At 41.1% G+C, this 23,362-nt stretch overlaps 1 protein-coding gene across 1 annotated transcript in view; it reads right to left on the bottom strand.

The window, feature by feature from the left end:
• Nucleotides 1–20,959, bottom strand: part of FBXW11 (F-box and WD repeat domain containing 11) — a 56,719-nt gene extending 35,760 nt beyond the window's left edge. The window contains exon 1 of the mRNA XM_009877946.1: nucleotides 20,864–20,959. Within this exon, the coding sequence (XP_009876248.1) occupies nucleotides 20,864–20,914 (51 nt within the window). The 5' untranslated portion in view covers nucleotides 20,915–20,959. The remainder of the gene's footprint in view (nucleotides 1–20,863) is intronic.
• Between the last annotated feature and the right edge of the window lie 2,403 nt (nucleotides 20,960–23,362).

Consider the following 23,362-nt stretch of genomic DNA (forward strand, 5'->3'; position numbering starts at 1 on the left):
CACAAGAGGGAGCACAAACCAGCCGTGGCCTTACTGGTACCAACTGGCCCACACCCCTTAAACTGTTCTGGAAAGCAAACGTGACTCTCTGAGGTATTATGGAGGGATTTTTTATTTTATTTTTAAATTTAATTTTATTTTATTTAAAAACTCATTGCAGTGATTACATGTTGTTAGCAGAGTCTTCAATTAGTATGTCCTTAAATGAGCGAGGAACATCTCATTCTCTTTTGCAGCTGAAGGCTAAACGTGTGCATCGATCCTGTCAGTAAGAGCAAGGAACAGGAGCTCTCACTGAGAATGTCAAACATGGATGGCTTGGGTCAGCATATTCAGCAGAAATCCCCCATTTCATCAAATTAGCCCCAACCTAGCTTTCCTTCAGTAGGTCACAGCAAGACTTTGTAATTGCTTTCTTCTACTCCTTTATAGGGGAATATCTCAGAGATCATTGCTAACATTCCCTGGGACGTAGGCTAAGAACTAAATGTTGTATGTTTTCATTCTAGGAACACAGAACTGTAGCAGAGAAGCACTGCAACGCAAAGTGTGCAAGAATACAGACTTCACCAAAAGCATCAGAGTTCCATGTTAGGCAGACTGCAGAGCAAGTTTTTGTCTTTGGTGTGCACCTACCCAATTCTACCATGCCTCTCTTGTGCCTGGGTAAAGGAAAATGGGCAGTGGGCTTCAGGGAGAGGTTACTTCCACTGCTACAAGGGAGAAGTAGGACCACATTTCTCCTGTCCCTCTCCACTTGTCCCTCTCCCTTCAGAGCATCAGAGCACAGCCTTGGCCAAGACAACAGTGTCTTAGAGTCACAAACGGGTGACCTGGCACAGGCGCTGCTGCTGCTGAGAGTTACTTTCCATGTCCTCTCAACATCATGGCTACGAATGTGAGAGCAGACTACACTGACTGATTTTTTTCAGCTAGAAATTTCATGTTGTATTTCTGTTTTTAACCATTAATTTAATGGTATCTACTACTACAGTGTTTATTGCATTTTCTCTTTATTCCCACCCTAAACTCACTGAATATTTCCCTACTGTGTTTTAGAGCTTGAGGGTCTTAATTCTTCCTTCTTTATTGCTGGACCTGGTGTTGCTAGGTTAATGGTGGGACTTAACGACCTTAAAGGTCTTTTCCAATCAAAATGACTCAATGATTCTTTCCCTTTCTGCTCCCAAATATGTAGCTTGTTTTCCCTGAATGATCTTCTCTCCCTAATAAATTTTCTCTGCTTCTGTCTTAAACACTTAATTTTGGGTGTCATTCCCCAGATCACACACATCCTAACTCAGACTCTTACATGTTTCTAAAGCACTAAGCCTACCGACTCAAGTCTAAAAGAAGACTGGGTGGATCCTCTCCTGTTTTCTGGAAGAAGCAATTAGACAACTCTGATCTGTCCTGTACACCCACAGCACTTGGCAAAAGGAGAATTTCAAAATTCCTAACAGCTGGTGTCACTAGTCCTTGCTCAGGAAGTCTTCTAGCTCTTGTGCAAGAAGGACGATACGCATCTACAAGTTCAACTCTTCATCTTGCTGTTCCCTTCTCTCAACCTGTACCTTGTTTACCCCACCCATCCTGCACAGAAAGCTACCTTGCTGGCTGCCCCCACGGGTGTGCTGGCTTGGGCTGGCAGAGAGTTAATTTTCCTCACAGCAGCTAGCATGTGGCTGTGGTTTGGATTTGTGCTGCAAACAGTGTTGATAACACAGGGATGTTTTCCTCACTGCTGAGCAGTGCTCGCACAGCGTCAAGGCCTTTTCTGCTCCTCAGCCCAGCCCACCAGCGCGCAGGCTGGGGTGCACAAGGAGCTGGGAGGGGACACAGCCAGCACGGCTCACCCCAGCGCTCCAGAGGGATGTCCGTGACCACAGGACATCTTGCTCAGCATACAGAGCTGGGGAGAAAGAAGGAAGGGGGGGACATGCAGAGCAATGGTGTCTGTTTTCCCAAGTCACCGTCAGGCACAATGGAGCCCAGCCTTCCTGGAGATGCTGAACACCCGCCTGCCCATGGAAGCAGTGAGTGAACCCCTTGTTCTGCTTTGCTTCCATGCACAGCTTTTGTTTTGCCCATTAAACTGTTTTTATCTCAATCCACCAGTTTTCTCACTCTTATCCTTCCAGTTCTCTCCCCCATCTCACTGGGGGGGAGCGAGCAAGCAGTCAGGTGGGGCTTAGCTGAGGTGAAACCAAGCAGCTTTCAAGTGGCATTAGCACAGACTTCTCCATTTCCCTGCAGCTCTGCTGCTGATCAGCATCAAGACCTGCTGCAAACCAGTTACCCCAGCAAAGCTGTGAGCCTCTGCAATACGACCGACCTGTGCTTGCAGGCTCTGAAAGAACCAGCTTGATTTTTCACTCACACAACCATAAGAGCCTAGCAGCTTCTCACGGTGGAAGAGTAGCTTCTAAATATTGTCAATTAACCCTGTTTATAAGTTCATTTTTTCCAGAAATTTTTGTTAAGTTGCTCACAGCTCTTGTAAAAGTAGAATGATTATTTCCAACATTCATTCCTTAATTAGTCAGCCTGGAATAAGCGCTCGCCATCCCCTACTGAGAATGGCAGCAGCAGCAAAGCCATAACAATGGGCCTAAGCAGAGATGTTTTCCATTGCCTTATCGTTGCTATAACCCCAGTGAATAAAGTTATGCCGAAAACAGCCTCTATGTTTATTTTCACTAACTGTAAGGCCAGCAATGGCAATAAAGCTTACAAACTGCTCTACAAGCTCCAGAATTTTAAAGGTTTGTTTCCTGAAGATTTGCATCCCCTATTTCTTGCCCAGCTCTGCAGTAACTTCCAGTTTCCCTTAGTCTTTCTGCTCTACAGTACCACAAATCTTTGGGATTTCTATGAGATGCAGATGAACATGACAAACGGGTTCAAAAGTTACTTGGGGAGAAAGAGGTACTGACATGCATAATTACACAAAGCTAATTTCCTTTGGAGATTATGCAAAGCTTCCAAAAATATAAACAACCATGAACAATCCCCAAAGGCCAAAAATTCTGTAGGTATTATAAAATTTCATCAATCACAGTTTCAATTAAGATCTTTAGATACCTGGTAGCAACTAAAATGGGGATCTCAAGCATAATATTTCCCATATACGTATGATTGGAAGACATTAGGTGCAAAAGCACCTGAGTTTTTCTGCAGATGAACAGCACTCAGCCTGCGAGGCTCAACTCACTCACGAGATGTACAAAAAAAAGCCACACTTTTTGTAGCAGAAATCAATTAAAGCCATAGGGGCTAACCAGATTTCTCTTAGTGGTAGGCAGGTAATGCTTGGGTTGGCACCATGCTTCAGGACTTGGGAGTGCCTTTAAGCCACTTAATTGCCTCTGGAGGGAAACAGCATGATGCAGCTTTGTTCTTTAACCCAGTTTTAGTTCCAGTATCGAGAGAGCAATTACAGAAGTGACAGCAGTAATCCTGGGAACTGGGACAAGACACACAAGTTGCAGGAGCAGCACCCAGCGAGGCAGACAACATTGCTAAGGTTCTTTGATGGGCAACTTTTCCCTACCAAAGAATGGATTCACAGGATACAAAGGGTGGATGAACAAAAGTAGCCAATAGCTGTGTTGCCTTGAAAAAAAGAATAGCAGCCTTCAATTATTACACTTTTGACTATAATGAAAGGAGCAGTCATAGAAAACAAGGACTTTTATTTCCCACTGTGCTTGAGACTACACCAGTAATTCTGACCTGAGTTAAAGACCAAGTTAAGTCTTTAAAAATCTTCAGAATTCATACTCACTGGAAAAGACACCAGGAAATTTCAGTTAAAATCACTAAATAAGCAAAATTAATCAAAACAGTTCAGCTAATCAGGCTCTGATCTCTTTTAACAAATCATGTCTACATCTGATTTTATTTTTTTGTTCTTCAACTTCTGTAACTCGTACATACTTGGATATCACGAAGCCAAACACAGCAGATTAAGCTTGAGCTCTGTATACCGAAAGTGCCTTGTGAAACCAGCTCTGCCAGCATGAGGATTGCCGAAGGTATTAATTACAGTCACCCAGCAGAGGAGAGGAATCCACCATCCTATGTGACAACTGGACCACATCAGTAAGGAGGAGAGCTGGGTGACCATCCTCACCATCTAAAAGCAATGAGCGTGTGTCCCTCGTGGCTTCCAGCTTTTAACAGAGCCAGAAAACTCCAAACTTCTTAAAACATTTCAAAGTGAATGCAAGCCTCTCCTTAGGATGTAATGGTCACCATCTGCTAATCCAGGAATCGGTTCAACGGGGTTTATTAACATCTTGATACTTGATCAGGGATAGGAGGGGATTTTTCTTCTTTTAACCGCTGAGGGACTCTTAATAAATTAAAACACTGTAGCACAAACGCTAAACCAAGGTAGAGAATCACTAACAAACTGCACAAGATCCGAATCGACACTTTTCACAGCAAGGACCAAATCCCTCACTTATCGCACCCCTCAAGATCTATAAACACCAGTCTGCAAAGAAATACTGCAGCGCTTCCAAAGCCCAGGTCAGAAACAGGTGGTCCCAGACAGAGGGAGCTTTATCCCAGCCGCTGCAAAGAGTCATCACTTCAAAAAATACCTTCAGAAGTGCAGCCATAGGCTATATACAGTGCAACGACATAAAGGATTCTTGCATTAAAGGACTAAGCATTAAAAGGTAAGGGCAGTTATTCAAATCTGGACAATAAAGATTTTTGGCTTCACAGAGAAATCAGCACCGGCAACACCACACCTCCAGCTGTGCATTTAACCTCACTCAGGCTGCCTATCGAAAACGGTTCCTTGCAACATTTCTCCATTAACTATGTAACCAGATAAAATACACCTTTAATATAGTTATTATTTAATTCAGTGAGATAATTAAGTCATGCCTTTATTAAAAATAATAAAATAAATCCTTGAGAAAAGAGCCCACGGCCAAATGATCTTCCAAATAGTTTCTAAAAATATCTGATGGCAAACTCAACCCACTGCCCACAGTCACTATAAAGCACTCTGGAAACAAAGCTCCAAGGTTCATCAAGTTAAACTTGATTTAGTTTTAGGTAGTCCTGTGAGGAGCAGGGAGTTGGACCTGATCCTTATAGATCCTTTCCAACTTGAGATATTCTTCAATTCCAACTTGCAAATTAACTCTGCTGCCATAAACATGTCTATATTTGACATCTGTATTAGTAACTGCTTGTTTCAGCTTAAATTAAACTATTTATGTAAGCACTAGGGATCTGCACAAATTAGGCTCAATACGCTTCATTTCTTACCTAGCTAGCTGTTGTCCCAGTTGCCCGGTTTTATTTTAGTGCAGTTATTGCTGGAAATTCAAACAAAAATATACTCAAAATACTAAAAGAGTCTACCAAGATCCAACAGCTGAGGGCAAAATTAGAAAAAACAAAACAAAACAAAAAGCCAAAACCAAACCCTCACACTGAAAATAAGCTGTCATTTTTATCTGGCCTCTGACTAACCACCCAAAGTTTACAAGGAGATAGGGTAAATTCAGCACCAGGAGGCAGTTACCCAGTTTGTGTTTCAAGTTGCTACCAACAAACACCACAGACTGACCATGACTTGCAGATACAACATAATTAAATGATACCTAATGCTTTTACGGGTCTGGTCTGACACCTCTGACAGGTCTGTTCTTCACAAAGTTTTGTGCTGAGCAATAAATTCCCCCAAACCAACAGTCACCACCTCTTGTCTCTGCTCAGAGAAAATCTCAAGTCACCTGAGTGTTCCCAAGCAGTTATTTTTGCAGGTTCAACAGAATACAAGTACTAAACAACTTATCATGCTGACTGACAACTAGCATCACTATTTTAACTTTGTTTCTGAAGTATCAGTCTTCATCTTAACTTCATTTGCTGATCTTCTGTAAATACGTAACTGTATCTCTTAGTATTCAGTACGTCTGACTTAACGTGAAGTTTATCTCCGAAGTCAGATCAGCGTAGGATGCGTCTACAGAGGCCTAAACCAGGTAACTTGTTCTTAAACGCAAATTAGACGTGAAAAGGACCAGCAGTTCTGAATCACTCTCCTGATCCAATTCCGCAAAACAGCGAGGGCTCTGACACCACCACAGAGCTTTTGGTGATGGCACAGCCCTTTAACAGGCAGTTGTACGCACTAACCCGAGTCTGAAACTACTTGGCAGAGCAGGTCATTCGGTAATTCATACCCCAACTGCAGAGCGCAACTGCTCAGGAAATAGCAGCAATATCACCCTGCTGGCTTTTAGAACTTCAGAAAATGCTGTAATACAGATTGTCATGAAGATTACTATGAAAAAAAAATTATTCTCTGATTAAACTAGCAGTCAATTTAACTGTAATAAGACCCAGAAAAAGAACGTGCCGCTTTTGTCCAAGTTACCAGCTATTTACCAGCACCCCTGTATTTCCAGTCAGCAAGCTGACATCACTAGGAAAAAAAATATGTACCTCCTGCAATCCTAAGAGACATGCAGTGTTTTCAGTGGCAGGTAGAGCTTCTGGAATGAGATGGGGAAGTCACTTTTGATCTGCCAGCCAACTCAAGTCATCTGTGGTTTGTTTGGGCTTTTTTTTAATTCTTTTTGCAAATACGTAATAGCGTGTTACTTCTTCAGGGCAGGCTTACCTCAACAGGTACTGCGGGATCAGGGCTAACACACTGCTTGCGCAACCGTCTCAAAGACATCTTAACTCCCATTTAATTTTCTGAGTGTCTGGAGTAAAGAGTCAGTAATCAAAACCTGCCTGCATCCATCCTACCTTAATATGTTGAATTTACAAGGACAATGAGTACTGAATTGTGTAATTGTAGCAATTTTGATGACTCATCCCTGCACCATTCCGAGTACCCAACCATGGAGGCTCGCAAAACTTACACATCATGCAAACTATTTTGCTGAATATAAATGCATCGAGCCACAAATACATGTATATTTTCATCACTTTCTCTATGCCTGCTCCTCAAAATAAAAGTACTAGCCTTCTGTAGAAGCAGCTTACTAAAAAAAAACGGCAAACGCAGTTTCAAATTCAGATAGGCAAGGCTTGGGGGCCAAGTTAAGCCTTGCTCTAACATCTTCCACAGTGCTTACTTGCTCATTCAGCTCCACTTGGTTGTTGAACAAATTTGAATCAATACTAATATTTAAAAAAAAAAAAAAAAATCTTAGGTTGTGAAGGAGCATCCAGCAGTAAGGAGCAGCCAGCAAGTCTTATTGCAATGCTGCACCTGAGGCTTACTGATCACGTCTTACTTTACTTTCTAACCAGCTGGACTTGGCAGCCCTCTTCCAGCCCAACAGGAGGTTTAATTACACCTTTGCCTTACAAGTGTTGCTTGTTTTTCGGCTCTCTCAGTTCATGCCTTTAACTACATGGTCACTCAGCCTCTCTTGGCAGATACCGTCTGCGTGCAGCACATTAGCAATCCACATTCTTGCCCAGAGCAAAAAAAATCTCAATATTTAAATAGCGTATTGAAGCAGTCCTCAGGCTTATCATTGATAAGCTGCAAATGGTTGAAATTACTTTCCTAAACATGTTTGCTACAAATATTTCTGAATTAATTTTCACATCTCTAGAGTACAAACCCCCCAAAAAAGAAAACCCATCTGCAAATAATAATTTTAACAGTAAAATGTTTACATTAGAATCATCAGAAACATCACTACGATAAACTGGTTGTACAAAGGTCTACAGACACCGGAAGCAAGGTACTGGTTTTCTTTTTCTTTTTCTTTTTATTATTAAGAGAAGTTATCTCAAGTTCTCAGCTACAATACTATTATTGTTTTCACACTATCAATATTGCTAATGGTTCATCTAATGAATTTTCCAAATAAACCTGTTTAGATAGAAACCATTTTCACTTCTAATCTTAATCCATTGTGAAGTACAATAGTTTTTTCTCTGTACATTTAAGACTTAAGGGAAACTTCAAAATGTGTTACCTATACAGTGAAATCACTGGAACTACTGAAGTAAATGCAACACATTTTCAGAACTGCCACTGCTCCACTTGTCCATTTGTTCAGACCTACATCTACAGCTACACCAAAACACTACCCTAAATAACTAGATTTTGTTAGGTACTTAGGAGGATTAGATATACTAAGCTTTTTTGTTTTCCTTTTTTTTTTTTTGTATAATGGACACATTAAGTAGTATTTACTACGTTAGAAACTGTCTCAATACCAAGTAGAGAGCCCCTTTAGCTTTTACTTCTCGTACTTAAAAAAACATGATGAAAACTTGAGGGGAACATATCAACTTCAAGATTACAGTGACTTTTCTTCCTTCCAGAGCAGATGCAAAGACACTTCTTCAGATGCACTCATCCATTTATAGGACTCGTACAAGGAAAACAAACTATTTAGAAAGTTGTGCTTCACTGCTGACTGCTCAAATTAGTCCATGCACCAGAACCACTTAACGGAAGGAACTGAAGCACGCCAGCAGCAGCTGACTTCAAGGGCTCCACGAGCAGCCAAGAGATCTCAGAGGTAACCACCGCAGCCCTGCGACACGCTACTGCCACGGCAACACTCACGTGTCAAAGCCCCGAATCAGCTTGCGCGCAGCCTCTACAAGCCAAGGAGCTCAAATGGAGTGTCCTTCTCAGAGTTCTCACCGCGTGGACACCCTGAGTCAGGGGCAAGGTGCAAGTCAAACTACACTTTCACACCGTACAACGCTGCGTACAAAAGCTACAAGTTTTTCTCTGCGTTATGTTCCCAGGTAAACAAGGCAGAAGCCACGCTGCTCTCCCCTAGGCAATTCGTCAGCCCGTTAAAAGTATTTCAAACCAAAGGTAGGGTAAGTAATATCTCAGAAGCAAATTTCAGGCTAAGCTAATAATTAGATGACTTCAGATTCCTCAGAAATAAATTAGCCTATGTTAAGATTAACTACATTTGCAACTTGGCTGCCTGGTGCAAAGTTAAAATATTTTGAGGGTTATTCCTAGATTCCCAGAGGGAAACTGGGTTCAGATCTCTGCCGCTGGTTCCACATGAAACCAGCTGTGTCCAAATTTAGTTACCTCAACGTGCTGGCCAGCAGACCGGCACACCCCTCAACAGAAAGGCGTCTAACAACCTCTGTGATGAACGAGACATTAATGGGCACGGCACCAAACGCCGTAGACAATTAAAGATCCAGATCATTAAGGCATTTTTTCAAAACCCGATCACTTTTTTCCCTCACGTCCACCACCGTTTAACAACACGCAACTGGTGCTTATTACCTTTTTCTTTCCCTGAGACCCAGAAGAGGTCGGCAGCCCTTCAACCCTTGCACAAGGCAGCACGCAGGAACAGAAGGAAGAGAAGCAGGGCACACACATACTTCCAGCTTGAGAAACGTGGCTGAGCAACAAACACAAATACTGCGTATCGAAGCACACAGACCTGAAGAATAATTTAAAAATAAGCAACTCTGAACAACTACAAGCCCACAGCCACAAATTCACTGGCATTAAGTACTAATAGACTAGGACTGGAGAACCAAAAGAAGCTATAAGCTTCAATTAAACATTTAATACTTCCCTCCAAGTATGCCTATGGATTTTCTCTAATTTTTCTAAGACCAGATTGTGGCACTTCTTCCTTTACATCCCTTCTTGCTTTCCCTGGCCACAAGAACTACATCAGAATTTATTCTCATTCTTTGGTTTTTGCTCTTTCCCAAGAATCAGTAAAACTGATTTTGAAGAGGCTTCTACACAAACCTTTTCTGTAAAAGTTATGAAAAAGTTACTCAAAAACACTAAGAAGCCTGAAATAATAGATTTATTTGTCTTTTGCAAAGTATAAGGTATTTGCTTACAAAAGAAATACAGAAAAAGTAACCACCGCAATGAAATATTCAACAAAACTGAAGCTTAAAGCAGTCAGCTACTCCAAGAAAGAACACCACGCTGTTGAAGTTCTGGGGTTTTTTTCCTCCAAAGATCTATGGCAACGTACTCCAGATTTGGCAACTCAAGAAACTATATCAATCCATCATTACTATTCAGGAAATCCTAATCACTCATTAATTGTCTGAAACATAATCTTTTGCTTATGACCCATTTCAGCGTGTTTTTGTAATTGCTGACATCCAAGCAACCAAAAACCTGGAGAAAACCTTATCTCACAAAAGGCTGCAGGCTAACTTCAGCTAAAGAAAGAAGCCTTCAGTTATACAAGATATAAAAAAATACCCACATCATTTTTTCCCATTTCCTCTCAGCCTTGCCTGGGGTTAGCCAGACACTCTGCATTCGAGTGCTGATTTTATCTAGGTATTAAAAGGAACGTGCAATTGCATAATTTAGATCTCACATGATTAATATAATGGATGTCTAAGTGCTCCTGACCCGTAAGGCCAGCACCACTTCTCCCCCTACAACTTCAAGATACAGCTGATGCCTATAAAAAGCCCATCATTGTTAAGACTACAGAACAGGATTTGAGACTGGGAGGACCAGTTGCCTGAAGTCTCAGGTTCCTCTTTTTGGAAGATTATTTTTAATCCGTATCACACTTGTGTTACGTGACAGCGCACCATCTCATAGGGGCGTAAACAAAAGGTGGGAAGTTGCTGCCCAGGGCAGCGGATCGAAAAGGCAGGGCAGAGCTGAAACCAGCATTCTGTGCAGCGAAGCCTTGAAACCAAAGCTGCGGCCAGCGCAGAACGCCAGCAACCATCTCCTTGCCTCCTGAAGACAGCTGGCTTCGATGTCCCCTCAACGGGACAACTGCTGTACGGTCCTTTTACTTCTGAGTAAAAGCAGAGCGTGGCACAGAGCGCCACCGATGGTTTCGGCGGCTTGATCCAGAATCTGAAAGGGCTTTCGACAAACTGCACTGAAGGATAACTTTGAAGTGAGCAGGGCTCAAAAAGAATTTAATAGATGCTGCAGGACAATACAAAAGTCCCTACAGAAGAGTGGTGACAATGGCTTAGCAGCAGACATCCTGCGCTGTTACTAATCAGTTACTGAATTCAAAGGCATTTGGCCTAATTCTCATAATTTTTCCCCAAACACATACTTGCATATACAGTTGACACTTGGAGATTACATTTGCTCTAACAACCTGAGCTAAGTGTACAGAACTGTACGCGCATTCCTGTAACACTACGGTAAATACTTCTTTGGCTTTATATGCCTTGAATAAATTCCCTAGTTCAAATGTCTTCAAAAGCACTACAACTTTCAGAGTTCAAGTGTGCGTTCAAATTCCGCAATCATAGAATCATAGAACGTTTTTAGCTGGAAGAGACCCTCAAGATCATCGAGTCCAACCTTTGTCCTAGCCCTATTGACACCACAAAACCATGACCCTCAGCGCAACATCTACCCGTCTCTCAAACACCTCCAGGGATGGTGACTCAGCCACCTCTCTGGGCAGGCTGTAACACAGACAACTTTAAAGATACTTTCATTTGATTCTTTTTTAAGTGATTTTGCAAGTAGGAAATTTAATTATCAACTACTGAGTAACTTATAGAGAGAATTCTAAAGCTCACTTTCAATCATAAGGGTTTTTTAAAAAAAAATAATTTATTTCTTCTGTATTTTCTATCAAATTTAAACTCTAACAGCCCTAATGCATTCACTACAATGATGTTTAACAACTATCAGCTACAACAGGCAAGAACAGCTGAAGTGTCCACAGACATGCTAAAAGCTGTCTGCATTCATACACTTTATAGTAAATATTCAGCATTTATTTATTTAGATTTTTTTTCTGGAGTAGATATAAAAAATAACTAAAAAGCCCAAGCAGGTTAGAAATGTGCTTGGATCATCTCTAAAGCCTGGCTTAATAACTGCAGCAAAAACTGCGTGAACTTGAGGAATGCAAAAAACATGTAAGAACTGAAAAGTGAAGTTCAGCTTCAACAGCTTCGTTTCTAAAAACACTGGTGCAATGCCACTGAACAAAATCCAACACTTAAAGTGAGTGAAAAGGTTGGCATGAAGACAACCTGTATTATTGCCCTAGGGCAATAAAGTCAACTCAAAACTTTTGAAGTACCTGTAAAATCCACTTGTCCGAAGCACTGGGAGACCATCCAGTGCCACAAAGTAATGCCTTTCCGTAGCGGGGCTTTGCAAACATGATCATTTTGCTACAGAAATATTATTCAAAGAAGAAAAACGTCTTGATTGTAGTTTATTCTTTCTCTGCTGTACCACTTCTTCCATACTCGAGATGGGTATTGGTTAATTTTGCTGACTATTGCTGTCGGGCTTGTGGACAGCTGCCCTGTCCTTGACTCCAACACCTCCTTTGGTTTATTTGGATTCTACCACCATTTCAAAGGATCACAACACCCAAACTGTGTACGTGAAGACTCTCGTAGCCCACAGCCTTCAAGTCCTACAGAACAACCCACTGGATGCAAGAAAAGAAGGCCCAGGGAACCTTCGGAACGACCTGCCTACTAAGCACCCCAGGAGTTTTTCACAGTGGAAGAATAAATGTCCTTATGATGATGACTCTGAGTAGAACCATTAATATCGGCAAAATCATAGCACACGTAGCAAGACTGCCACTTAATCCCTCACAATTGAGGGATTCTCCTGCCAGTGACGTTTCTGACAAGAAGTCTCACAGTGCTGTGTGAAGATATTGCACAAATGTAATTGCAACCTTAGTGGGAGATATTTGATTATATTTTTCTGTTTCCTTGAAAATTCTTCTGTGGGAAATAGACCAAACACCTGCAAGGAAGAGGACGATATCAAACACACCTGGAATAGACTGTCTCCCATTTCTTTCTCCCCTCCTAAGAAAGATTTCACACTGTCCCAGCATAAGCATGGCACTACTACAAGAGCAAAGCACGTCACCTCGCAAATTTCTTGGCACTGTAGCAGCATCAGACAGCTAAAAAATTCTCTTTTCCAAAGGAGGTTGAAAAAGCATAAGCAGAAAAGTGTGGCTAATAATATCTCTCCACTCAAAGATGTAGTCTTCTGCAGATGCATAAGAGGTATCAGACATAACAGCTCTTGCCCACTGCTTATGAATTATATTAAGCTTAATGTGATTGTGTTAGCTTTTCTAAGGAACACAAATTTATGTTTGAAATTATGTTCATCTGTTGCAGCTATAAGCAACAGCTCTGGATTTACTGAGGTAAGCTCTAATATCTTGTGCTGATACAGGAATCCATCATGAAAAAATGTACTTGCCTCCTTAGGGACCTACCCTTCGCAGTCTGAAAGACGATAGATTGTGATCTTGAAATGGCACAAGAGAGAAATACTAAGAAAAGGCAGCCTAGCAAGTCACTTGAAGGAGTAAGAACAAGATCTCTAAGCTCAAGTTACTTTTTCTAGGCTCAGAAGTCCCTTCTGCAGCAGACAGCAGTTGATTATTAAGTAAATTACTAAGTTTTGAATACCGGCAACTTCTGAAGAAAAGACTAGGGTGAGAGAACTGCCCATCAACTAAGAGCCACAGGTGAAATAACTTGAAAAGTTGTTTAGAAAGAAAAATCAGACTCCTGAGTCACTCCTGTGTTTGAGCAAGCCTGCAGCTTGTTGATGAAGCGCATGATCCTCCGCACTCTCTAAAAACTGCTGAAAACAACAAAGTCCAAAAAAAGCACTCGTACGTATTAAGTTGTTTATGCCAGCGAAGCCCTTACTCGCAGGCAGAAAGGATGGTGGTTGGCAGCACCAACCAGCCCCACCCTGGAGAGGCCACCGCAGATGACCCCGACCTGGCGAGTGGTTTTGCAGCTGCCTCTCGCCTCCCAGCCCGCAGCGGCCACGGGCTGCGCGCGGACCACTCGCCCCAAGGGACACAGCCCCACCCAGGCAGCTGAAGCCGTGGTCAGCTACACGGGACTGATGTGCGTCGTGGCTGGGGAAAATCAGGAACCAAAACCTACCGATAGTTACTCCATTTGCTAGTCTTCTGACGTCAGGGAACACACTTCTGCTCCTCAGCTAAGGAAACTAAAAAGGATTGTAGCTCAATACCAGCTCACTGGCTGAAGTTTAAAGTAATTTAGTAAGTAACCACTCTTCCACTTAAAAATAAACAATATGAACTGACCCAATAAAGAGAAGGTCTCTCTTCTTGCCCTTAAGAACAGGCCTAGTTAATAATTAAAGTCCTAAAACTCAGACACACAAAGGATGACCAAAAAAAGTGCTTATCATAACACTTTCCTTCAGATAAGAAATCGTGCTTAGAAAAAATATACAATCCCTGAATTTTACACTTACTTATCTTGTTGGCATCTAGACCTATAACAAGGCCACAGCCACACCATGAGGCAGCACCACAACAAGCTCCTGCCCCTGTACGAGCCTGCAGCCACAGCCGTGCCAGGCTCTCCTGAGACCATGTGGGCAGCAGCAGCCTCAGTTTTGGGCGCTCCTCTACAAGAAATACACTGGGAACCTGGAGTGTGGTTTGGCAGAGACCACCAGGATGGCCAAGAACTGAAGAACAAGAGAAAAAAGAAGGGCAAAATGCAAAGTTACCCTTTGAAAATACTTGTAATACACGAAGCTAACACCAAACTGAGTCGTCACATCAGTCCTCAGAGTCTGCAACACACACATACTAAGAACTAAAGGATGTTCTGAGAAACTGCTGAAAGCAAAATGCAAACTGCTATTATTAATTCTGAGAGGAGCCTCTACCTTCAGGCAGAACCAGCAATACTGGGAAGCACTGATGCCAATTAACAGAGGGAAAACTGGACATTTTTATATCAGATCTAATGACTGGGTAACTCAGACCATCTCCCCGCACAAAATGGCAACAGGCTTACTGCATGGGTGTCTTTAATTGCTTCTACACCACGAGTATCTTTAATTGCTTCTACAATACTATGCTTAGTTCTAAAGCTTTCTGCCTCAGAAAAAAAGTCTGTTTAAAATAGAAGGACAAGCACAAATATTTCAGATACTGAAGAGAACACTCTGTTCCTTTAAATAAAAGAAATGAAATATGCATTTATTTTTAATGGACCTGTTGGAGCGTTTCCAAAAAGAAATGGTAACAGTCCCACTGTTTTGAGGCAAAATACCAGAAAACATGTCAAAGAAGTATTTGTAAATTACTTCAAACCTAACAGAAGCAGCAAAGCGGTCGTCTGGCTATGACAACTCATTTTAACAGCAGCAGAGAAGAATAACATTTTTCAAAAGGATGCAGACTACACAGCGACGAGCTATTCATCATTTTCCGATTTGTGATTTCATGCACCATAGGAAAAGGTTTTAGTAGAATGCACCTACTGCACTCATTGTCATTTCAATAACACTGCATCATGTCTGTGTCTGAATTTCTACTGTGAAAAAAGGACGATGAAGTTTCCATGTCAATAAATCAGAATTCTTAGCTTTCAAATACAATTTTTCCAACTATAGTTTCCCTTTGTTTATTTCCTTCCAGTATACAAATAGAAGCATCAACCGACAGAAGCTCTATATGAATGAATAAGCAAGTTAATGCTAAATTGTATCTTATCAATTAATAGAAAGATAAGCTTCCTTTTTTGTGGTTCGGCTCAGCTGTGATAGCACTAAGATTCCTTACTGCCAACAAATAATTTACTTTGCGGGGAATGCTATTTTGAGGAATAAATATTAAAATCCAGAATATTAAAATACTAAATATTAAAACCCAGCTCCCGAACTCCACTTGCTACTGGCAAATAGTAAGTTCTTCTACAGACTAGTAAATTATGAACTGGCCAATTCAAAAGGCTTTCAAGACCTCATTTTTGTGAAGAGAGCTTCCGGTTATGGGGAGTAAATCAATACGCTCTTGTACTAATCTATAAGCAGGAAAACTAAGTCAATGTCACCTTCCTACTGCTTGTCCACCACCAGGACCACGTGGTGGAAGAATGAAAACGCAGATCAAGGAAAACCTAGAGAGCCAGACGTCCCACTGTGGTGAGGTCAAGGATGAAGATGAGGAGAAGCAAAGCGCGCCAGCTATCGCAAGCCTAGGGACACCGGGCAAAGAGGCGGGGGAGTTGTCGGGGTAGCTTCAAGTCTGAGAAAGCCACCGCATGAATTGGAAGATCTGGCTTTGGGAGGAAGACGTCAACTTCTCACACTGGAAGCGAGAAGTTTATTGTTCCTATAGTGAATTAGTGCTCTGTTAAAGCTTCCAAGCTACACAGCCAACATGTGAACAATAAAGGCAGAGCAGGACACTACATAAAATTAAACTGAAAACTTTTAAGGGCAATAGGTGTAGGAAAAAAACCAACATGTTGGGGCACGTCTAAGTAAGTAAGAAAAAGAAAGAAGGAAAAAAAAAGAGTTAAAAGAGAGATATGATGATCTCTAAAAAAAGTCAAGGAAAAGTACAACTGAACACAAGGTAGAAAGAGTTGGGTGAGCAGCATTTGGTTACTAGGTTAATTGTATTACATCTATCTAACAATTTACTCCCCAAGCATTATTTCATCACATGCTACATTGTGCAATAACTCAAAGCGACGTCTGAGTACTTATCTTCTGTTGCTTAATGATTAGTCTTCAATTCACACTGGAGATGTTTACTTGCAGAACTAAGAACACTGGACGTTCCTCTTTGCATTACAGCGCTGTTGGAGCTATTTCTCAAATCCGCGTGACAAAATACCTTCAGCATGGGGATGAAACCATGGAAGGTGATGCATCCCTACGGTTGCATTACACAACTGGTAAGAGAACCAGTTTCCCTAAACACCTAAAAATAAGAGATCAGTATGCTTTTAAGCCTTCTGCCAAATCCATAGCAAAGAGGATAAAACCAGAAGCTATCTAAATCCAAGTGCATTCACAATGGTAAGCTCCTTGCTACAAAAACATTATTAAAGATAATTACGTAGTTAAAAATAAGGCCTCAGAATCCACAGTCGTCTCAAATACTATGAGCTCGCATTTAACATATGCTTTCAATACCATAATAAGTGATGGCAAGCATCAAGGAGTTTATTTCCAAATAATATTAATTACGCTGCAAATCAGAATAGATAAGAGCAGGCTTCAAGGACCGCAAACAAGAATAAGTATTTTTTTAACAAATTACCTATCTCTCTTCTCCATTCACTAACAGCTCACTTAATGTAGAAAGTAAATATTTCTCCAGTAAACTGCAGGAACTATGAAGCTATTTTACTGCATGATAAAAAGCACAGACTACAAAACCAGACTAACTGTGGAGAACTGGAACACCACCCGCACCACACTGGCATCAGAGGATACGTGCTTAGACGTTACAGTTTGATTTTAGAAGGGTCTATTTCGGTTCAGTGATTGCTAACAACATTATGAAAAGGCAAGAGTAAATCTAGTCTCTGCTTTTTTCTTTCAGACTGAAGGCAGAATACTCCTGAAGCGCAGACATTTGAAAAAGATTGAACAAGACTGAAAAAGATTGAACAAAGCTTCCTGAAGAAATTCTACGTAAGGCACCCAATTTAAGACTAGGGTTTTTTCCCCTCCTTCTAGTCCATTCACTAATTACTCTACACACACAACACACAAAAATAACAGATAGAACTCCCAGATAACTTCCATGAATCATGGAATGGCTTTTTTATTTCCCTTCTTAAATTTCCTATTAATCATCATTAGGCTAACTGAATGTGTGCTACAGAAATAAGATCTCCTGATGTATATATATGCCCTACTTGTTCTTCACATGTGGGCTTACAGCTCAAGAAACAATGAAGGTACCAAAATTAAAAAACGGGGAAAAGCAGCTGGTGCTGCTTTCACTTCCAAGTTCTCCTTCGGGCATTCATCAAGTCACATGCTTGAAAGGAGAAACCTTTTTTCGTTTTCAAATATGCCCCACAGATGCTTCTAAAGAATTCAAAGCCTCTTATTCTTGGTTGGAGTTCTACAAATTTAGACCTTTTTTTAATTTTTCAAAACATCTTTATTTTGGAATGAAATTTAAATCAACAAAAACAGTGTCTACACCTTACAAAGTAGCCCCACAGGTATCTGCTTAGGACAGTTATCCCTCTTATCCTCTGAAAAACTCAGTAGGAGGTGCAGCCAGCAGAAAAGCAAAGGCCCTAAAACCTGTGGAGGGGCCAAACGCCCCGGTGAAATCCCTCCTCAGTACCTCCTCAAGCGCAACAGGCTGGATACACAAAATTGTTTCTTTCCCCACTCTGAGCTCCCCAGAGCTCCAAAACAACCTCAACCCAGCATGGTTGCCCTTGCAGCAAGGTATTTTATTGCTAAAATTTGTTAGCCCTGTTAGCTGTTATTATTATATAGTTTCAGATGTTCTGAGATTCTTAAATTCCTACAAGCACGTGGAGTGAAAAGCCGACACAAATTAACTGGTACTTCAAACGCAGTTTTCATGAAAGCTGACAGATCTGTAACAGTTCGTGAAAACAAAACAGGTTTGAGAAACTTGTCAAAGTGACACGTCCTGACATAAAAGCTGCATTAGCTATCATTTTTAATTATATATGACACCACATCTGTGTAATAACAGGTTTACAAAAAACTTGTGTATAAAGCAGTATCTTCACGAACAAACTGTATTGTATTTTGTCCTGCAGTCAATACTGTGAACAGAAGTTTGTAACAGCATGTGTTCTGCATCGATTATTCTACTGCCCAGTCTGGTCTGAGCTTTCACTTGTTCAACTTACAGTTAACTACTATGTACCTACTGACAGACACTGTAAGAGAAAGAAAATAAAGTGTTTGTAACAAATAGGTTTACTGTTATTTCAACTAAAAATACAGTTGCCTTTTTTTCCAACTGTAATATTGCTTTAATTAAAAAGTTCAACTGAGGGGAAGAAAAAAAGTTCATTTGCCGTAACGTGCTAACTGATGAGAAATTTCCAAAGAGCTGATTTGTAAGAAACCTGGGGTGGTCATAAAGCTCTCCATTTCATCATTAAGGAGTTCGTGCAATTCCCAAAGCAGGACTTCAAGAACCGCACACCTCGCCTGCACTGGGGAACCTGAGCTCCTCAAGGAGCTCCCTCGCCTGACGCTCGAATTTCCCTGGGGAAAGTGTCCCAGCAGCTAGCCCTCCCCAAGGCGTGTCGGCCACGAAATCAAGATTACACCTACTGTCTGAAAGACGGTTACTAAAAGTAAAATTCAAGAACCAGGCAGAAAGGAGGTTAAAAAAAAAAAAAGAAAAAAAAAGATGACACAGGCCAGCATAGGACTGCAACCACAGGTCTTTGCACCGAAGAACACGTGAGAGCAAAGCAGTGGCTGTTTCAAGCTCCCTGCTCACATCCCTCCCCGGGCTTCAGTAACGAGCCTTGAAGTAACTCCTGACCCACCCCGCCAGACCCCATCCAACCTACTCCCAGCACCACCACCCATCGCAGAAACAGCTACGGCAGCTTGCTGAACAATCCCGAGATGCTCTCTGGCCACTGCTAAGTTAGGTGCCAGGAGAAAAGAATTTCAGAATCCCCACTGAACAATCTTTTATTTTACTCTTTCCAGTGAGAGGGAGAATGCCAAGGATCAGGAAAAGAGAGCAGGAAGATCTTATTAGAACTAGCTTGTAAATACTCCCCAAACAGATGCCAAACCTCTGCAATTTTGCCCTGTCATGACCACAAGGAGCTACTATAACTATCATTTGGCCATGAAGTAGTGCCCCAATTTCTATAAAATTATATTACCCATCTTCAACTTGGTCATATCTCCCCTCCCCTTTGAACAGTATTTCAAAATTGGAAATGTAAAGCATTCAAATAGAAAAACATGTTTGTATATTAGCAGAAATTTTGAAGACATTTTTAACTCTGAAATTCAAATTTGTTGAAACAAAAGTCACATTTGCAGGCCACTTGAAATAAGTAAATGGCTGCTCTCCAAGCAAGACATTCACGTTATTCAGTATCTGAACTCAGATGGACTGACCGCAAGCAAAACTCAATTTTAGTTTTCATTCAGAAAAGCAATTTAAGTATTCGTTTTGTACACATGAAAGATTGAACCAGTGAATAACTCTATTATGTTATAAAAGATACTAGTATTAAATAATAGTTAAGTTCTGCCACAAATATTACATTCAGAAGCACTTTACAAAGTTCCACAGTTACTACACAGTATGCATTTTCTTTCTGAAGCAAATATCCTGGGAGTTCAAAACTGTTAACTGGTATCGAAATGTTTTTATCATTTTCAACCCCTCCCAAGCCAGTGAAGAAAGAGCAGCAATTCCCCCATCTATAAATTACACAGGCTCAGCTTCAACAGCTTACTGTTTACAGAAAAACAACAAAAAACTTGATATCTAGTGGTCTTCTATGCAAGAGTAAGTCCCCCATCCCTTGTTTTCCACTTTTTAAAAGTTGAGAAGCTCAGTTAACAGAGTAACCCAGAGAGTCCCAGGACTCCATGCTCACTATTCTGCGTTCAAACATGCGCAACAACTGTAACATAAGGCTATAACCAAGATCACACTTAGTAGAAAAGAAAGCTTATCCTTTCCAAATTAAATCACACAAATATTACAGGCTAGTCAGTTCATTGCAATTTAAGAGAAATGGCAAAGCTCATTACGTTATCTTTTAAATTAAATGAGAAAGCAAAAGGTAGCAGGCAACATGCAGAACTATGCTACTTATATCACAACTTCAGTAAACAGGCAATAAAACACAAACTCTCACCACCCCCCGCAAGAACCTTCTGTACAGAAAGCCCCCTTAAGACTCGCTCCTACAATGGAGTTAAGTAGAAGATTTCAGAAAAGGGTTGCACAACAAACATTTAGCAGACTTAACAATTTGATTAAACAGAGTCCTGAGAGTTTTAACAAATGTTCAACAGCATACGCATAACATTTACAACAAGAAAGAAGAAAGGCACCTGGAGACATCTGACACTGGGCATGCTCTGCAGGCATCTCAGTGCGCACATGCTCTCTACCAGGTTGGAGCAGCCTAGCCACAAAGACCTTGGCACAGAACACTGCAGGGTGACAAAAAGGAAGGAAGAGAAGAAGCAGTTAGATGCCACAACAAATCACTCAAGGCAGGCAACTCATTAGTATGTTAACGTGGGTACTTATCTATGTTACTTCTACATTAATCACGAGGTTAGCCGCCAAGGGTAAAACAACAACTGAAGATCCTCTCCAGAAAATAAGCCATCCCTCTGTCCTGTCAAGGATAACGAGCTGATTTTCCTTACTCACTTGGCTTCAGTGCCCAGCTCAACACTTTCACTTACTACCGGCAGCAGCAGAGTTGTTTGGGTCGGTCAGGCCGGCAATGCCTCCACACGTTGCTACCCACAAAGGCAGCTCTGCTGCAGCGGGGAAGACGCCTGACTCAGCAAACTGCCCGGGCTGCCACTGCTCGGGAGGTTTTTACCTTCGCAATCACCCTGAGGGAACAGAAGCGCAGGAGCTTTTCATTTCGGTGGCAAACCCTTCGAACACAACCTGGAGGAGCTTCGGTAATTACGGTCTGGCACCCCACGCTGCCTCAACTTTCTCAACCAATTTGTGCTTATTTATTCTGACAGCAAAGCCAGCGTTAACTTCTGAGGTTACCGTCTACGTACTGAGACACTGACAACAAAAAAACTGAGTATTTTTTAGAGAGAAACGACACCTAGCTGAGTTCAAACTGCGAGACCAATCTGCTTAGTCAAGGTGCATGGTATCCTCATTAAATGGGTTACTGGGGGGAAAAAAAAAAAAGGTTTGTAGTAGCAGTGGAGGGTATCCTAAAGCCAAATTATACCCTGACTACACCCACTACTCGTACCACCACCCGAGCCAGAAAGAACCAAGCTTAACTGCCAGACTCCACACTGCTGACACTAGAAGTCAGGAAACGTTTGGAAATCCTTTTTGTTCCTTTTCTGAAGCTGAAGAAATTTGATGCAGACAGCCTCCCCAAACCTTTTATAGCTCCATAATATTATTTCACAGTTCATTTTTGGGACATAATAGTACATACAGCACATACCCATCGGATAAAGTTAGGGAAAAGAATTCAATTCTTCACTGTCAAATAGTGCACAAACTCAGCTCTAAATTTGGCACAGATTTAGCTGTCAAAATCTTTCACACAGGCTTCCAATTTCACTGTAACACACATTGAATCTTTAAAAGAAAAATCCCACACAAATCAAAGTAGAAAGTGGAATAATCAGAGGTGAGCACTCAGGGATAGCAGTTTGTGCCAGTACTGAGGAGAAAGAGGGAGCCCAGCGCAACTCAGGAGGTTAAAAACTCCTTTTTGCTTGTTTTGTATCTTACGAATGCAACAAAAGAAAGCCTAACATTTTCATCTCTGTGCTAAGGAGAGAAATCCCAGCAAGAACAGGAGAAGAATGACCCTAGCGGCACCAAACCACCCTGGGATTGTCTCTCCCCTGATCCCGCAGGAAGGCTGCGATCCCAGATGGATGTTCTGCACTTGCCATGGGATGAGTGGGCGTCTAGACCTCACGTGCAGAGCTAAAAATAAAAATTTGTGCTACATTGTATTATCCTTCAATATCAAAATAAATCACAGTTCTATATTTTTAAATGTTACTTAGTTAAAGTGGAGAGAGAGGTGATTTTCGTCGGGACTATCAAGTAACTAATCCCATATATCTGTAATTACTTCGCAATAATTTACTTTGATGTGTCTTTGCACAAACACTTGAAATTTAGTTCCTATAATTGTTCTAAGAGAGTCAACCAGTAATATTTGGGAAACTACCTTAACTTCAGTGAGACACACAAATAAACCACATTTTTCTGTTTTCCAAAGATAGGATGTACTGTTCAAACATGGAAGATGTGGGATCTTACACAGAACATTCACAGCTCTGCTTCAAAACAAGCATATATAATTCAGGACATTTCCTTTTTAATCTGTTTCATTATTAATCTTATTTGGCATAATAGCCGAATGGTGTTTCCACAACACTGAACCACAAAATTCAGTGCATCACTGCAGGTATTTATTACAGGCCAAATAAATTTTTGCATTTTTAAACACATGGACCCAGTAAAATAGGGACCCAGTACTCATGCCACTTAGTAAATTCACTGATCGAGAAACACAACAAGCTTCTCATATAAAGCTTCATATAAAGCTTCATATAAAATGTACAAAACTCTGCATATAATCTGTATAATGAATCTACAACTATAGGAATCCACAAATTACAAGCTAAAAAAATCACTGGCTTAAGTTATTAGATTGTGATTTCTTTTAGGAACTACTCTAGTTAGATAAGTTCAATTTTAAGAACTTAAGGAAAATACAGGTAAATTCAGAACAAATTTTTAATTTAGTTCAAAATACATTAAACCTAGAGGCCAAGTTTAAGCCACACAAAACCCTTTCCATAGTATTACGA

The sequence above is a fragment of the Apaloderma vittatum genome, unplaced genomic scaffold, assembly GCF_000703405.1.
Source record: "Apaloderma vittatum isolate BGI_N311 unplaced genomic scaffold, ASM70340v1 scaffold1401, whole genome shotgun sequence".
Lineage (NCBI taxonomy): Eukaryota > Metazoa > Chordata > Aves > Trogoniformes > Trogonidae > Apaloderma > Apaloderma vittatum.